We start from the raw sequence: 19,251 nt of genomic DNA, 5'->3' as shown, positions 1-19,251 counted from the left end.
GAATTTTTGTCTAATCCCTCGAGATATTCCTGATCCTTCCACATGTTTCTGCTCAATTAGAAACAATTCTCACTTTGCACCACGTGAGAGGCCCCCTTGGACATTATGTTCAATCAAAGGAGAGTGACCTCTGAGCCAGAAGCATAGAGGCAGGCAACAAACTATTTTATTTATGTCTGTGCACAAGCCATGTATAAGTGTGTGTGTGCATGTGTGTGTGTATACACATACATACATACATACATATGCGTTTCATTCTAGAATTGTAAGTAATGTTGTGTCTTCGGCCCATATTAATTGAAAAGTGTGTCCATCTTTATCAAGGACTAGGATGTATGCTTTGTACTCTTCTACTTTACTTTTGCTCCACTGCATTGAGTTTAGATGTACGAGAGTGCAACCATAAATTGCACTCTATATAAACAATAGGGTAATCAATGTAAAGATTTAGCTCTCAAATAAATATACCATTATAATGGGCAAAATGTAATACATTTTGGCACGGCACTGGCAAAAATATGACTTCAAAAGGTTCCAGTGCACAATTTGCACTAAATGTTTACCCTCAAATTACATCATCATTGCATGTATAACACAGAATAATAAAATGGACACAAGCACAATTCAAAATGTTTTTTTCCCTGTAAAGAGTATAGAATGACATGAGACAAGAATGTACTATGTAATCATAAAACAGTACATACTGGTATAAGACAGTGTAGGCTACATGAAGTCTTCCTGACATATTAATGACTACCACTATCCCGACATTGACTATACCTACAAAAAAAAAAAAAAAGGACGATATCATGATGTCTATAAAATTAAATGGTGACTTACAATATAAAATGACACTGTACATCCTTGACATTCTTCCGCTACATACCGATTGCTGTCAATGCCGGCATTTTCAATTTATGTCACTGATCATAGCGACAGTGATATCTCTGTATTTAAAGCACCAATGCCAGGACCCCACGACTCATTTAAAGGTTAGGGTTAGGCATTGTCGCTTTAAATACAAAAAAAAAATTCAATATCTCTATGATCAGTGACGAAAATTTTAAACTCTCGCCATTAACAGCAATCGGTATATAGCTGAATGATATCGAGGATCTAAAGTGTCAATATAATTGTAAATCATTTTCTTTTTGCAGGCATTCTTGAAATCGCCATTTTTGTGTAGGTATACACAATGTTGATATTACCAGATATTATCTAAGCATGTATAATTCATATCACTTAATACTTTTACACACCCATGTGGGATGAAGGAGTATTTTAATGTATGTGTGCAGAGGGTTTATTGTAGATACACCTATTCCGCGGAGTGACATTATGTGCAGCTTGATATTATAGTTGTTCTCTTGTGTACATAATATATTGATCACAGTGGTTCATTATGGCTGTCAAACAGTTATACACCTATTGTCTTCTAGGGTGCAAATATGAAAATCTGTGCAGAATTAAGCCCTTTTAACCTAAACTTTAAAACGGGAACATTTTGTTAAATGCAATACACATTACTAAAAGCAGCTGAAATATGTAGCATGCAGACAGAAGCGGAGAAGGAGAGATTGGCGCCCTCTTTGCATCGGTTCAAAGATCCTCAGAAAAAAAGATGAGCAAAGCCTCCCGTTTGTCCCACACGTTTAACTGACACCACAGAGGTCTCTGCCACGCTAGGCCATGTACCACTGCAGCCTCGCATTATCACACTGACAAGCAGTTCAAGGTCCTGTAAACCCTAATGACAGCTCACAAACTGCAGCAGCCTTACAACTCTCTAGAAAAACAGGCGCTTGTGTAACTTAAATATACAAACGCTGCAGTCAGATAAGTTATGACAGACGCAGATAAGACCTCTCACAGCTCAGATAGTTCTGTTTAATTCATCTACACATCACAAAATATACACAGCATCCAGATATGGCCAAGTGCCCAGCGCATAAAGGGCAGGGAGGTTAAAAGAGTGAAATGCAGGATGTGAGTTAGCAACTCTGAAGATGAACAGGAACTTTATATATTATCAGCTGACATTATAAGACAGAAATATTACAGCAGAGCATTAAAGCTGTATTTCATACAATTACTGCATACAGTACATTCCATATAGCTTTACATCTCCATTCATAAGCTGTTCTAATGGATTTTACATAGGATAAAAACCTACTTAGACGTGCACTCCCTCTACCCACCTATTTCTGGTGCTTGATCGATATAAAACCCCAGAGTGTTATCCCATTTTATGTACAAAAAGCAGGAGGATGCCATAAGTCAGGTGGATAGAGACCAACAAGAAAGGAACCTTGGTCATGTTTGGCACATTATCAAATTGTCATATTATATAACCAATGGTGGCATGTATTCATTAGAATATAATCTAGTATCACTCTTGTAAACAAAATGGCTATAATTGGATGTGCACTAATGATGTTGAACATATTGCTATTAGCCAGCGCTCTATGTATTAAATGTTGGTCTACTTCATATTTTTTGTTTACATAATCACTTCCATTTTTACAAATCAATGATGTGAAATGTCAACATTTAAGTGACATGACACAATGTACATTATAACATTAATAACAGTCACAAAAAACAGTGGAAATACAGTGGCTGCATGGATGGCAACAGTGATGGGACTAGAATGGCCCCCAGCATAAAGACTCCAATATTCAAGATAACAACCTCCGTACCGGAGGTCTGATTCCATCAGAGAATGAAAAGTTTAAGATAAAAGTTTGTGATGTTTACAAGGTGCGTGTGCATATCCAAATCACTTGTTTATGGATTTAGACATTCTTTAAAAAAAGATGCTAAGCCTATAGGCAGTGGACAAACTCCAAAGCATACTATGAGAAGATGGAGTCCTTGTCCAATGGAACAAAGTTTAGATTTTAGATTACAATAAAGTTCCTGAACCGACATTTCCTGAAGATTATAATATAATATATATATATATATATATATATATATATATATATATATATATATATATATATATAAAATAAAAGCCTAGCAGCATGTGTTAGTCTGTGTGTGGAAAAAAAAAAACAAGCTGCAGCGCCACCTGCTGAGCGGAGTTATACACTGACCTACTAAATTCTTAGCATTATCTTATATATAAAAGTAAAAGCCTAGCGGCGTGTGTTAGTGTGTGTGTGTGTGCGTGTGCGTGTGCGTGGATAAAACTATTTTCTCAGAAAGGGCTCATCCAATTGACCTGAAATTTGGTATACTGACATTATTTGACAAAACAAAAAAATTAGAATAGTGAAGTCAGTTAACTTCCATCATCCCCCCTTCCCCCGTGGGATGGGTAGTAAAGGCTAAATTTACGAGTCAAACTCATTTTCGTGAGGTAATTTTACCTCATGAACACACATTAAAAAGAGCGCTTGCGTCGGGAAGTTACACTCTTCCTCTGAGGAGGCCTGGGCTAGGCCCAAATGCATGACAAGAACCTTTTTAAGACCTTAGGTAGCTTGATTTGACTAGAATGCATGAGTATCATGCACGGGTTAATATATATATATATATATATATATATATATATATATATATATATATATATATATATATATATATATATATATATATATATATATATATATTACATATATACCCATACACAAGTGACATGAAAATGTGATGGGATTATTGATGCCAATATCATATGACCACAACAGTAAGACCTGGGTATCTGACACCCATCCATGCTATGTCTTCAAAACACATCTGAAGATAAATGACTTGAAACACTGCACATACTGACATGTGCTGCACAGACAAATACAGCTGGCCTTACCTTAAGATACAAAAGCAGCTTTTAGCGCCCGAAGATAACCGGCAGAAGCCGAACCTATGCTTGCTGTCAATGTCAGTCAGCACAAATGTGAAGTTTTGCCCAACTTGGCTGGCTGAGAGGCTGAAAGCAGAGATGAAAAGATACAAAAAGTAAAAATAAATGCATCACTTACAGCTTCTAAACAGAGTGAGCACATGAGACCATGTCACTGAGCATACAGAAATACAGCAACAACTGGTCTCCTAGCCATATCTAAGTTGTGTTACAGTGAGTGGTACAGGGGTTACATGCGTGCTATTCATTTCAAAAGAAATCAGTTTTATTAACACTGAAACTGATTAGAGCCTTCATTTCAGTTCTTCTGTTACAAGTCAGCAGGATTTAATAAGCAGTGTCAGAACCACAGGGCTCGGGTCTGCTAAGTCAGTCTCCAAGCGATACAAGTGCCAGTGGTCTGTCTGTGTGTTAAATGGCCATACATTTAGACTGCTACTGTATATTAAATGTAAACAGATATTCATATTGCCTGTGAATAAGTAACAAAACAATGATCACATACACATTATATGTAACATTTTGCTAGTAAGAGAGAACAAAATAGTATGTATAGAGTGAGATACATCAGGAGACTGGTTGATGCCGTCTCAGTAACTATATCAACTAGATCACTTGAGAATCCAGATACCAAATATGTGCACATTACTCAAGGTCTTGACATAGGACCAATAGGATTTGTTTTTCCTTTGATGTTGTTTCATGACTTACCAGAATGCCAAGAACCTTTGCATATAGATCCTTGGGGTGTGTTTACATCGGAGCACTGGCCACCGGAGCATTCTCTGAAACCAACTCTCCTTACCGCTTGGAAAATGTAGTTGCCTGGGGAATGATTACTACAATCCCTATGACAACTACTCGCGCTTGTTCAAAGATTAGAGAATGTTTAACTCCAATATGATTACTAAACAGTATTTGTGACATGATGTTGTGAATGACAACCTTGGTTTCTCAGCAGAGGTGGTAGTATGTATAGCCGGGACTCATAGCAAAACCTGGGTAGGGCCTCCCAACCAGCCCCTCAGTTCTGCTGTCAAAAGAGCAGAGCGGAGTCACTGCGGCGGCACTAAGGATGTGCTGGTGATAGTAAGGCTAGGTACACACTGGCCCGATGATTCCAATCAGCCGACATCCGACCGTTTGGTCAGATATTGTGCGAGTGTGTATAGTGACACAATGATCTAAAGTCGTCCCAAAGTGCCGATCCTAGTTTCATTTGGTTGGTCGTACTGTTTAATATTTACTGACCGATCCTGTAGTGTGTATGTACTCATGCTCACGATCTCCATAAGACCTTACAGAGTCCGGCTCTTTTCAGTTGATGCTAGCAATGAATGCCCCGGTGAATAAATGTAGAGAGTGCTGTAGAAGGAATAATTCATTTGTTCGTTCTGAGACAGAATGTTTCGTTCCAGAGTCACAGAAGCTAACGAAATTCGTTAGGACATGTGGATAGCTATAACAAGGAGGTTTTAATCAGTGTGACAATGTGACAAGAATGAATGAATGAATATTGTGCTGTCATTCTCTGAAGACTAGAGGACCAGATAAAGTACCAGATGAAGAGCACAGATCTGAAGGTAAATCATGTCAGTGTGTACGCATGAATCACCAAACTGATCATACCTTCAGTCATAGGTACAATCGTTTGAGATAGAGAGCACGTCAGTCAGAAAATTTTTCAGTGTGTACCTAGCCTTAGTGTGGGAGAGGGTGAAGCATGAGGTGGCAAAAATCTAGATGGTGGTACCTTTTCTGTGGATGGGGAACTACTTGTATTCTGTGTGCACTTATCACTGTTTTAATGATTACAATGTTCATAGTACCACATTAACAAATGATCAGAACACCATCAAGCATGAACAGAATGCAAAACAATGTGATCTAAAATCTAATCTGAAAAAAATCACTACATAAATAATGCCCCATATAATTTAAAAATATATATATATATATATATATATATATATATATATATATATATATATATATATATATATATATTTAGCCAACTATAATTTCTTATAGGCAACTATTGAAACAAATTTTAATTGTAACAAAACAAAATTACATCAAAATGTACTCTAACTTTGACAAACACAAACTTTTGATTGATATTGATAAATCAAATGTTAACACTTGCAAAACCATGGACTAAATCAAGGCTTACTGGCAAGCTCTAACCCCTTTCCTATTACACAACATAAGGTATAGCATAATAGATAGTTAGTCCATTTCCTTATATGGGAACCACACTGTATCTGCATAGTGTAATTATTTGGTAAATGATTATTCTATGTATATTGTAATACAATATGACCAAGGGATACCAATCATTTAAATTCATATCTTATTGGTGGTAAGCAAAAATAGCTTTCCTATACTGCATTAGAAACAGTTTTGGTGGGGTAACCAGGTCAACGGTGGGGTCTCCTCTCAGATATATGGCTTCTGAGGGTGCACATGGGGGCCAACACATGCACTATGAAGTTCCTCGATTGGGGATTTACCTTGCAAGTAGAAGGGAACAGTCTTCTGAGCATGCGCAAAGCTTGACGGCACAAGACACCCATCAACGACCCTGAGTGGAGGTTTCCACTTTAAGGGATGAACCAATATTCCTGAGAGTGTAGTCTATAAATTCATTGGGATCCAGTGTCTTATGAATATTAGTCAGGTAGTGCCTCAGTGATGTCACTTATTCAAAAGCTAGAGCCCACAAAATGGTTACCCTCTTTGTGTGTAGGTGACAGGCACACTATTTATTTTTTTAACAATTGAACAAAATTAAAGAACATACATATCTACTACCATGTAAAATTTGCTTATTGAATCAGTGCTTTAATCCTATGAAAAACAGTTAAAATAACAAATTTAAAATTAATAAAACCCACTTTATACAACAAAAACATGAACTTAACACAAACACTCCAAAAAATGCTGAATGGAAAAGTGAAATCTTTATATGGAAAATCAACATAACTTGATACACAACACAACTACACAGTGTAACACAATGCCTATAAAAAGTCTAAGATCTAATTCAAATACGATCCAAATCTCATAAACCTAATCCAATATCTAGTAAAAGAAAAACCAAACCCAAATCTTATAAAAACTCAACAGCTAACACCAACGTCATAAAAACAGCATTTTGAAAGCAGTCTTATATAATATGATCTTGCTTTGTTTTGCTTTCAACTGCATTTTGGTACAATAAAAAGTAATCCTGCAACCTTTTCCTTCTCCCTACTTTAATATCACAGCAAAGAAAGGACAGGCAACAATTCACATAACATATTTTATCTCTGCCAAGTGCATGCAAATACATTCAGCCATTCAAGCTGTGGCAATTATCTTGGCAGGGTATTATTTTCTAATAAAATTATGACACGCAGTGATCACCCAACTAGTATTTATGTAATAAAGACACAAGGAAAGCTCTTCCCTTTTTGGAATCATTAACTAGGTTAATACCAGTGATTGGTTAGGCAACAAGTCACACACCCTGAAAGACATAATCTGACAATAACGGATGTTTATTGCAAATTATCTAGCATATAGAGACAAATTTTTACTACAAAGACATTATGGAACTACAAATTCCAGCCTAGTGTATCCTGCCAACAACTCGCCTGCCTCTGATGTCGTCCATGTATCTCTGCACAATATCAACCAATTAGATAACTTATTCAAACTCTGGCTCACCAGCTGTTGCTAAACTACATTCATCAGCTGCCAGGTCATGTTGGGAACTGTAGTTCAACAACATCTGGAGCTCTGCAGAGGAAGGAAATTGTTGGTGTTTAATAAAATAATAAAACAAAAGTAATATGCAAGTAGTAGATTGTACTATGTTGTGAAGTGTTTTGGCATTGAGCTTTTTTTTTTCTTTTTAAAAGCAGACGATACTTCCAGTAAGGTGGAGTAGAGAAGACTACTACAAAACTTCAAGATGAAAAGGGTAACTAATAAATCCCATACCATTAATGTGACTCTTACTGCCAGCATGGTACTGAGAGATGGTATTATGATGTACTTAGAGGGCATCCTAGCCCAGGGCTACCTTGCTCAGTTCTTAACTGTAGAACGGAGGCAACAGGATAAGTGATTTGAGTGACTTTATGATGAAACACAATGCTTGCTCAGCTTACCTATTAAACTAAACGTAAGGTAGATATCTATTTTAATATATGAAATAAGTTATTTTCTTCTGACGTGATCAAATCCTAAAAATATATTTGTACCACTAACAGACAATCAACTTGGCGTGTAAGGTGATACTATGTATGAAGTGTTCTCATTTTCCAAATAAACATAACAAAAAGTCTACCTGTCCAAGGAGAACGGGAAGCAAAACTTGGTGACAGTCTGTAGGACATCCTGCAAAGAAACAGAGAGCGGTCAGTCAGTATTAAAGAGATTGGCTCATTGCAGTTTATTCATGCTATCAAATCTACACTGCACAAACCAAAAGCAACAGACTTGGCAACAAACAATATTCAACGTATAAAAATGTGGTTACACTGCCAGTTTAGTGACAAGAGGAATGGAATAACGCCTTAGTACAAACACCGAGAAGCCTCTGTTTGTCTTGCACAAAAAATTCAGAAGATTTAGAAGTCACACGTGAAAAAATCCAGCAAATGTTTTATTTAGAGACATACAGTATATATTTATATGCCTTATGTTGTCTCAGCAGCTGTCCATCAAGCCTATTTAAGGCACATTTGGGTGTGGCTCACAAGCCAGTCCTTGCTAGAAGTAAACCCCTATACCTGTAAGGTGAGTACATCTGATATTAACTGCACTTTAATGGTGTTTAAAGCATATAGGTCAATGTAGGACCTGCATATAACGAGGAGGCTATGATGCCGGGATGCAGGCTTAAATATGCAATATTTTTGCTCCGCAATTTTGGAAGAAAATCTGCTCATACAACATTGAAAGAAAAAAAACAAAAAAAAACAAAACAGCCAGAGCTGAGTAAAAACACCCAACAGTAAGGACTTTTTCACATCTATACATATGGTGTGTATGTGAACAGATCAAATATGCATTAAAAAAAAAAAATGTATATTTGATTGTTTGAGGAGGACTCCATTAAAAAAAAAAAAAGCAGCAATACACCAAAACAACTCCATATAGAACCTCTAAATGTGAATAATGCCATATAAATTAATGCATTGCATTTTGTATGTTGTCTAAATCTGTTTTTAATGGTATCAAACTTTGCACTGCATTTTTTTTATGCATCAAAAGCGATAAAAACTGGAAAGAAAGCAGTTAGATGGGAACCAGCTCTAAGGACTTGGCAGCATTAAACATATCAAATCTGTAACATTTGCCTAAGCATCACAGTTCTATTACATATGCAGGGACAATATAATGAACACAAGGAGGACTGTGTCACACAATGAGGAATTAATCAGAAAGCAGGCAGAGGCTGTCTGTAATGAGAAGTCTGCCGAGAGGTATTGCCCCTTGAGAGAGAGTCACCAGCCCCAGCATATGGGGTGCGGGAAACGAAACCGACCCTGTGCAACTGCCAACGCTGGTGTCTGTTACCTAGAAACCAGGGCTCTGGGAACGCAGCACACATCAGGAGAGCAAAGTGTCACCGGGAACTGCAGAGCTGCCGACAATATTATAGTCACTAGTTACGCTCATGTCTATGTCTTTATTGCCTTACTAACTATTTCCTGCTGAGCATGGGATAGATATTCAGAAATCCCAAATGTTACTGACTTCCGACATCTCTTCTCTACTTCTTAGTTCCTCTACAGTGCTCACAATAGCCAATGGAATATATCTGCAATACCGCAGCTAGCAAAGATCAGCAGAAACATATTTTTATTATATAAACATGTAATTAACATAAACTTAAAGTAAAAGTGACCAAATATATTCCCTGAAGGTTTAAGGACACTGCACATAGCTAATGAAAAAATCATGGAAGCCAATCACAAGTAAAGCCTTACATGAATATTAACAAACATTAATCTGACAGTGGTCAACCAAGTATCAAACTCAGGTAATTGCTTAATAGTGAAAAAAATCTGAATGTACCAAACTATGAGAATGTACAAGGACCCATGTGGCAGGGTAGTTTGTAGTTTCAAATGTTTTTCATATAAGCAACTGCAGCCGCAGATTAAATAGTTTTGCTGTGATGCCCCCTGATATGATCACTGCTACAAAATCATCTTGTATTCTAGGTCATTTTAATTTAGTAGACTAAACACCCTAACACAAGCTTCACTCTTGAATACACTCATAATATATTTAGCCACCACTTATATATAGCATGACTTCACTGCAGGTTCCACTGAAATTGTGCCATTTAAAACTCAACTTTTCAGTGTTTGGCCAGTGAGCTAGGTACTAGCACCTACAGCACCCAACTGTACATTCCTAAGACAGTGCAGAAGAATACCACTGCAGCTGTCTTGTATGGCAGACTTCTGTTCTTTAATGAGTGGTCGGTGTTAATAGCATAATTATTTATTTTGGGGTAGGAGGGGTGCCTATAGAACATACGCCTAAAGCAAAGTGAGACCAATGTAATAAATTAAACATCAGTGTACACAGGGACCTCTCTACTAGTCACAAATAATGAATTATCAATGGTAAATGAATGGATGCTCCTCACTTCATTTATTTTCAAACCGCCTCTATTGTTCTAAAAACAAGCAATATCAATCTAATAACCTGCCCAATGGAGTGGAAAGGACTGGTGTTTAAATACATGTGTGGCATTTTTTTTAACCACTTCTGAACAGACCCATGTGACTTGCTGCATATTTTGCTGTCATCTTCTCTTCGCTACCCATAGTTGACCTTTGTGATTGCACCACTCAAACCTAAATCAGGGAAGATAAAAGTTTTCTATACTGTGGCCTCCAGGCTACATACTCCTGCATCATCGTATCTTGTACAACATAAGGGCTCAGCCACACAACACTTAGTGTAATGAATGACTGTGTAATCTGAAGCAGCCAGATGTTTAATATCACACTTCTGAGGCGGAACAGTGAGTCCTCCTCTGACAGCATGCAATCTTCACCTCTCCTTACCATGCTTTTACACACTTAGGGGAGCACAGATAAGGGGGTGGAGGGTGATCTGCTCTCTATATATTTGTTAAAGCTGAAGGAGTGACCCAAGGCTCAGGTTACCACGAGTGGGTGAGTATGAATTTATACAAATTGAACAGTTTCTTGAACGATTCACTAATGTATCTGTGGATGGAGGAGTTATTTACATCATGTGAATGTATTCATTTAGCAATATGAGACGACATAAACAACGTTACATGAAGAAACACAGAAGATGTAAGGTAGAAAATAAAATAGTGTTACACAATGTGAATAACTATTGCCCAATATATACCACATTGCTTTGATTTATCATTTCATTAATCAAAAACTATGTTCATATAAGTATGGGAGTATGGGGGTAGTTTCTAAAATGTTCAGAAAATGGTTAGTCTATTACTGATGATTAATGAGGAAACCATCATAGAACACAAGGACTGGCTACAGGGAGCGGATACAGAAGGGCTTGGTAAGATATTACATGCAGCTGGATTACAAAGATCCTGATGACCACTCTATTCTCCGTACAAAGGGTGTGTGGTCCGTGTGGGCTGACTGCTTTCAATTGGCTCTGCAACAACAGTGCACTTATGTGCTAATATGTAAAACAGCCCTTAAACGCAAACAGGGGATTGGAGAACATATTGAAAGCTGGAAAGAGGTAGAAGAGAATCTAGTAAATGGGCATATGGCTAGTAGAAAGGTATGAACATAGCAGATACCTGAACAAAAATATGATTTGGAAATTTGCTGTCTTACTTTTACTTGACTGTCTTAATAGTTGCATTTACTCAAATTAGGTTCTTACTGCTGGTTGCCATATTATTGTGAAAGTCTTATGTTCAAAGTCAATGACTTTGTGCGATAAATAAAACTGCCTATTAGGAGTTATATAAGCTATAGTGTACATTTTTTTTAACCAAGTTAAAGACGGCATTTCGTTCTGAGTGTTCTGTGCAGATGGCACAGAGTGTTGTCTGCCATGCATCCAAACTAAATACTGGCAGTGTGAAGTGACCATGAGCCACGCCTTTACACTGTAGAGCATATTAGAGCACAGGTACCGTTTCCAATCCCATCTCTCATTTTGGACATAAATATGAGCATCAACAGATATATGTTGCTTCAGAAGCCTATCAGTATAACAAGATATTTTAAATGATTGTTATAGATTGTCTGGCAACCATATTTACGGGCGCTGCCTGGAAATGATCCAAGTGACTACACTTGGAATATTTCCAGTTGTCATTTTGCTCTGTCTGTTACATTTCATGTTGAGCATTCTAAAGCTACTAAAGAGGCAAAATGGCTAGCGCAGTACACAAACTAAATTAGCCTAGAAAACCAGTGCATTTAAGTGCATTTAAATTAAAAGAGTAGAAACAGAGCAAGCAATACTGCCTGCATAAACTTTCAGTATTTAGACTATAGAGAGACAGGAACAGTTGTCTTTCAGGAAGTCTCAATGACCCAATATTTCTGATCACCAGACTCCTGTCTCATTTATTTCAGAAAGTATGTCAGCAAACCAAACAATCAATGTGTGTCTATGTAACCATCAATACATTCCGTCTTAAATATATTGAGCAGAGCAGGACTGGGCTCAGCCGCATTGAGTGCTCCAAATGTCAAGGCACGGTTTGATTATGAGGAGGCTACAACCTTGGGACGAGGAGGCAGGTGGCAAACGTCCCGATCAAGCAGTGACACTGAGAGGTCTTTCCCTCTGGGGATACAGATCACACTTTGCACTTTAAATGGAAACACTCGCTATGGATCCATTTGTTCCCACTTCATTAAAAGAGATTTTGATTTACAAAAACAAACTTACAGACAGAGCACAAAAACGTCAAAAGAGTCCTTTGTGTCCAACTGTTTATTGAAATGTTGTATTCAAACGTAATTTGGGCACTGTGCAAACAGCTAAATCCACTGCCATTAAACTACAAAGGGAAGAACAATCACCAGTAACTACATAGAGATTAACATGAAGTTAAGTAAATCAGACAATTCTTAATACTTTTTCTTAGATACACAGGTCACCCTGACAGCAATGCATTTCAGCTTACTATATAAACTTCTAAAACATGGCTATGTTCAACGCTGCATTACCATCTAAAGGGATGAAGATTTTTGTTGACTGTTTTAAAGTGGCTACAGAAGGAGAGTGTGAGTTAGAGGACCAATCGGAAGCTGTAATGTGCATGATTGCAACTTCGCTTTGGTACTACTGCTCACTAACAAGCCCCCTACATGCCCCTAAAACCATCATGCAGTCACGGTTTTAGCCGAGAGGCTAACCAAGGAACTGCAAGACTGGGCATTCGTTTGATTAGGCTACTTGTTATGAAGGCCAATGGCAACAATCTTCCATGGCAGAAAAAGGAAAATCTGTCTATTGGACAATAATCACCTGGGTAGTTCCTAAATGTGCTCTCACTGGGATCACAAAAGGACAAGACGTATAAAATATCACCAAGACATCGTCAGAGTTATACCCCATTCATACTGCACCAAAATCCCGGGTTTTTGCCGGGGCAAGCTCAAAAGACCCGGGTCTTGGTGCAGTATGAATGGTACAAGTCAAAAATCCCGGGTCTAAAAACCCGGGTCTTCAACCCGGGATTTATCGAGGGGTAATTCCCGGGTCGGACCCGGGTTGCCTGCACTATGAATGGTGCAACCCGGGTATTTCAACCCGGGTTGCACAGAAAACAAGCTGATTGGCTGTCTGCCTGTCTCTGGAGGATGATGTCTTTTGCATCATCTTTATGCGTCAAAAAACCAGTCACCTTTCAATGACATCACCATTTTTCAGCCAATGAAAACTGCTCTGGTGAGGACTCCCACAAATTGCCAGGGCACAGACTTGTGCAGTATGAATGGGGTCAACCCGGGAAATTCCCGGGTCCGAGGTGCAGTTTGAATGGTGTTTCTGATCCGGCTTGAAAAACCCGGGATATTGCCGGGGCGGCAGTATGAAAGCGGTATTATACACACATCAAATAACAAGCAAAGGAATGTTACATGGTGTGGAAATGAATAGACAAATCTTAGCAAAAAAACCAAACAAACCTGCTGCTGTATGCAAGAGACCGATAGTTTGGGAGTGGAATTATATTCCAACAGGAAAATGACTTAATGCATACAGAAACTACCACATTGGAGTGGTGTAAATAGAAACAAATCAATGTACTGGAGCAGCCCGGACAAAGCCCAGACTTAATACCCTCAAAATGGAATGATTTCAAAATTACTGTCCATCAACACTGCACCATAACCTGATGGAACACTAGCAATACTGCAAAGACGAATGGGATAAAATTGCAGTATTGCAAAGCGGATGGAAGCTGCAACAAATAGACTATACCTACAGCTATATGTGCCTGTATTAAGTATTAAAACGAGAGGAAGAAAAGTTATATAATCATTCATTGGGGGATTTATATATTAAATATAGAAAACAATTAGAATTGGGCTTGCATATTATTTTTTTTTGAACATTACTGTGTATCAGAGGGAAGAGAATTCCTGAATAAATCCAATTAGACACCAAAATAAAAATAAAAATGTGTGTGTGTGGGGGTGGGGTGGGGGGATATTTGTAGCGATGATACATATAAGGCATGAAACAAAGGACATTAAATTGTACCATTTTCAAAAACTACGTTACCTGCACCTCGGTTAGACAGATTGCAGTTCAGTTATTTTATTGGGAAAAAATAAAGAAGAAAGGACCATCGGGTCAGTTTTTAAATTATTTTAAATTTGGGATTGTGTGGGCATAGTGATCAGACATTGCATTCTGCTGCCACTTATTACACAATGCAAAGCCTCCAAGTCACATAGTAGTGTCAGCACTTGGCTCTCGGATTATTCAGTATAATGAGTGTGTGTACTACAGGGCCCAGTGTGTATGTGCTCAGGTTAAAAGACTCCTAATTGAACTTAACTGTATCAAAACCACACACACAACTTTGAGATAACTTTTAAGCATAACTTAAGCTGGGTACACACTACAGGGTTATTGTCCAATAATCGGCTCAACCAGCAAACAAACGACCGCACGTTCGAAAGTCGGGTCAGTGTGTGTGTGTAGTGACACGATGGTCGAAAGTCTGCCCAAATGGACGATTGTCGCCTCATTTGGTTGGTCGTACCGTTAAATATTCAGATCTGCCAGTGTCCTCCGTTGCCAAAAATCTTAGTGTTGCCACCAGTCTTTGCTCTGGCGGTATGGGTCTCCTTAAATGGGTGTTCACCCTCTGGATGAGAGAGGTTACTAGTTGGAGCAGTTCCTGAAAAGTGGTATCATTCATACGAAGAGAATTCTTAAAGTCATCTGGGTTGTTGTCTCGTATCTCATGTAGCAGGGGCATATGAGAGAATGTGTCTCTCCTCTTGAACCAATCTTTGCTCCAACAAGATCTACTCTTTCTCCTTTTCTCTCTTTGGTTCCGTATCTGCAGTCTTCTCGCCACAGCAAGCAGGAAAAGTGCAGATGCTTTTTCTTCTTCTGCTGTATCCATTGTAGGTTTACAAATGGGAATGAATGAAGAGACAGTGTTGCCTTCTCTTTTTATGAGGTTTTGGGTGTTAACTATAGTGAAAGCTCTGCCCCTTTATGCTAATGTCTTTGGTATATCATTACATGCCTCGCAAATGTTGCTTCAGTGTGTACGAAATTGCAATCATTGCTCACGACAACATGGCTGTAGAAAGCCGCTAAAGGGATGTCTGCTCTTCCCTTTATCGTCGTAAACAAGGCTAGTGTGTATGCAGTCCATGGACCGAGCAATCGGACAATCGATCGGCATAAAAAGTTGGTGGAAAATTTTGTAGTGTGTACCCAGCTTAAGACATTCCTCTGTTTTGTTCTGCTAATGATAAATATGTACACTTTACCATGTTTCACATACACAGAGCAAAGTATTAGTGTAACTGTTAAGCAACAGAATACATCCCATGGTGAATATAAATTGGAGTTGCGCTAACATATCCTGGATCTTCACAGATTTTTCCAGCATTCTATAAGTGGTCAACAATGAATAATGCAGCCCTCAGTATCATAATGTTATTGCCACTCGCTAATAAAACAATAATTACACACTTTATTAGATTTCAGTTTTACAAGACTAAAATACCATAGTCTTGTATAGTAGTAGGGTGGAACAGGTAAAATCTGTAAGGCAGGTAAAGGAGGTGGGGTAGCTAAACATAAACATAATAGAACTGAAGACCACATGAAAAACATATTGATTACAATATTCAGGACCAGAACGTTTAGTAAGAAAATCCACCATCCTTCATTTTGCAGGCTGCTGCTTCAGCATATGCGATCAATGCAGCTATTGTAAGGCTGGAACTTCCTTTGCTACAATAATTGAAACAATTGAAAAAAATGCAGTGTTCTTCCACTAGAATGTCATATGCTCAGGAAAAGTTGGCTAAATGAACATAATGGAAGGGATCACTTTAGGCCCCCTGCCCTCAGGGCCCTATAGCGGCCATTTCCACTGCACCACCCGTTGCTCTGCCACTGTTTTTAACTTGGCTACAAAGTACTTGTTCTTAACCTCTACCACCAACATTCAGCTGAATAATCTTACATATCTCTCGCCATATGCTCTAAGATGTCTCCTTTGCTCATCTCAGAACATTTCTTGCACCATCACCTCACACTTTGAAACTTTCCCTCCGACGCTCCTTTGCAACATCCATCTTAACCTACATTACACTTTGTGACTGTCCTTGTATCTGAAATGAAACTACCTCCTAGATTGCTACCACCGAGGCACGTGCACAACCATGTTTTAATTTAAAGCAGACGCAGAATATACACAGTTTAGGCTGCTGTTTTGTGCGCTGAACCAATGCCTTAGTGCCTCACGCCTCAGTGATGTGTCATTATCTTAATTATTAAGACAAATATTGTCTCAGCCCATAAAATGGCAGCCTCCAATGTGTGTAAGCGATGTGCCCCCTCTAACATAGCTTTACATTAATCACACATTTACCTGCCCTTCTGCCTATGTATGGTCCCCACTTATATATACACAGAGTATGAGGGACACCAGCATAATATTGTGTAGATGCCCCTCGTGTGTCACCAAAACAGCTCTGACCTGTTGGGACATGGACTCCACAAGACCTCTGAAGGTGTCGTGTGCTATCTGGCACCAAGAAGTTAGCAGCAGATTCCATAGCTCAGACATCATTTTCTAGTGCATCCTACCAGTGCTCGATCTGACTGAGATCTGGGAAACTTGGAGGCCAAATCAACACCTTGAACTTTGTCATGTTCCTCAAACCATTCCTGAACAATTTTTGCAGTGTGGCAGGGTGCATTATGGTGCTGAAAGAGGCCACTGCCATCAGGGAATACCATAGACAAGTACTTGATGTGAAACAATGTTTAGGGAGGTGGCACTTGTCAAAGCAACATCCCCATGACTTGCAGGACCCAAGGTTTAACAACAAACATTGCCCAGAGCATCACACTGCCTCTGTTGGCTTGCCTTCTTCCCATAGTGCATCCTGGTGCCATCTCTTCTCCAGGTAAATGATGCACACACACACCCAGCCATTCACATGCTGTAAAAGAAAATGTGGCTCATCAGACGAGGCCACCTTCTCCCATTGCTCCATGGTCCAGTTCTGGTGCTCACATGCTTATCGTAGTCACTTTCAGCAGTTGACAGGAGTCAGCATGGGCACTGTATGTTTACACCTTTCTATCAAAGCCAGTATTAACGTTTCCTGCAATTTGTGCTACAGTAGCTCTTCTGTGGGAATGGACCAGATGGATGAGTTTTCTCTCACTATGCGCATCAATGAACATTGGGTGCCCATGAGCCCGTCACCGGTTCAATGGTTGTCCTTCCTTGGACCACTTTTGGAAGGTACTAACCACTGCATACTGGGAACACCCCACAAGACCTGCCGTTTTGGAGATGCTCTGATACAGATGTCTAGTCATTACAATTTGGCCCTTTCTAAAGTCACTCAGATCCTTGAGCTTGCCCATTTTTCCAGCATCCAACACATCAACTTCAACAACTGACTGTTCACTTGCTGACCAATATATCCCGCCACTCTTGACAGGTGCCCTTGTAACAGGATCAATCAATGCTACTCACTTCACTTGTCAGTGGTTTTAATGTTGTAGCTGATCTGTGCATGTATAGATTTTCACACCAGCAATCAAGAAAGTAACCTTTTCCAAAACTGGAGAACATTTGTTTGGATGCCTTTTCCACTGGGCAGAAGGGAGTACATGTTCTGATATTTTGTGGCCATGTTCTGGATTCCAGAAATTCAGTCTTCCCTCAGTCCAGCAGTACAAAGCTTCCCAGGTGCCCCTGCTTGAACAGACCTAATATACTGTATATAAAACAATATATGAAACATGCATTGCAGCAAACCCCGGAACAAAATTGATGCAGAAGAAAAATATAGCTAAAAGCAGTTTACAGGTTAAATCCAAAATATGCGTGTACTCAGAGGTCATAATAAAAACAATTAAAAAAAAAGGTAGACAAGTAGGATAATATATCAAGCAGAATGTAAACCCATACCAACATCATTAACACAACTCACTTGAGACCTGCCTTGGGCGTATGCTCAGTCCTATTGTTACAATACAGATGCCCAAACCCTTCTTGGCAAGAGGCATTCAGAAGGAGGTGGCATAAAAACCCTTTGATCATGACAAAATAAAATACTTGCCACACAAAAAAGGTACAAATATGTTTTTACAATATATGTACAGTATAATAACACACACAGTTTATAGTAATAATAAAAATTGTGAACATCTCTATTTACATTCACTGCAGTTTATATATAATACATGGTGCGCATTCATCACTGCACCACATCCTTCCAGTGGATTTCTTCCTGAAAACATCTAATGAATACATGTGTGTAATACGGTATATGGCTCCTCTGTATTGCAATGAACAGACATGATTTTGGTCTTTGAATTTGATTATAGGTGTATGCCTATATAATACTGTCATATCAAACACACTCATGTTAACACATATTGATATATGTGAAATGTTGGTGAGAATTTGGGCAGCATTTTAATTTTCTTTAGGGTTTTTCTTCCACTTCTCTCTGGGAAACAGGCTGCCAGTCCTTGTAGACTGCATTTTGTGTCGTTAATTGGGAGCTGTGGTAATAAGGAAACTGCCTTGTATTCATCAGAGAGGAGGCGGATTGAAAGCAACTGACAAATGCTGTTCATGAACAGTGGCAACCTCTCTTTGGACAAGGCAACCT

The 19,251-nt window shown here is 38.7% G+C and overlaps 1 protein-coding gene across 6 annotated transcripts in view; it reads right to left on the bottom strand.

The window, feature by feature from the left end:
* DENND1A (DENN domain containing 1A) overlaps positions 1-19,251 on the bottom strand; it is a 525,768-nt gene that overhangs the window by 371,731 nt on the left and 134,786 nt on the right. For 5 of the 6 annotated variants that reach the window (XM_075184725.1, XM_075184728.1, XM_075184727.1 and 2 more), the window contains 2 exons: positions 8,202-8,251; positions 3,812-3,931 (listed from right to left, as the gene is read on the bottom strand). The exons of the other annotated variant lie outside the window; for it this stretch is intronic. In XM_075184725.1, coding sequence (XP_075040826.1) covers positions 3,812-3,931; positions 8,202-8,251 — 170 coding nt within the window. The remainder of the gene's footprint in view (positions 1-3,811; positions 3,932-8,201; positions 8,252-19,251) is intronic. 6 annotated transcript variants of the gene reach the window in all.

The sequence above is a fragment of the Mixophyes fleayi genome, chromosome 9 (genome assembly GCF_038048845.1).
Source record: "Mixophyes fleayi isolate aMixFle1 chromosome 9, aMixFle1.hap1, whole genome shotgun sequence".
Classification (NCBI taxonomy): Eukaryota; Metazoa; Chordata; class Amphibia; order Anura; family Limnodynastidae; genus Mixophyes; species Mixophyes fleayi.
Note: the sequence above shows the minus strand (reverse complement) of the source record. Positions and strands in the feature narration are given on the sequence as shown.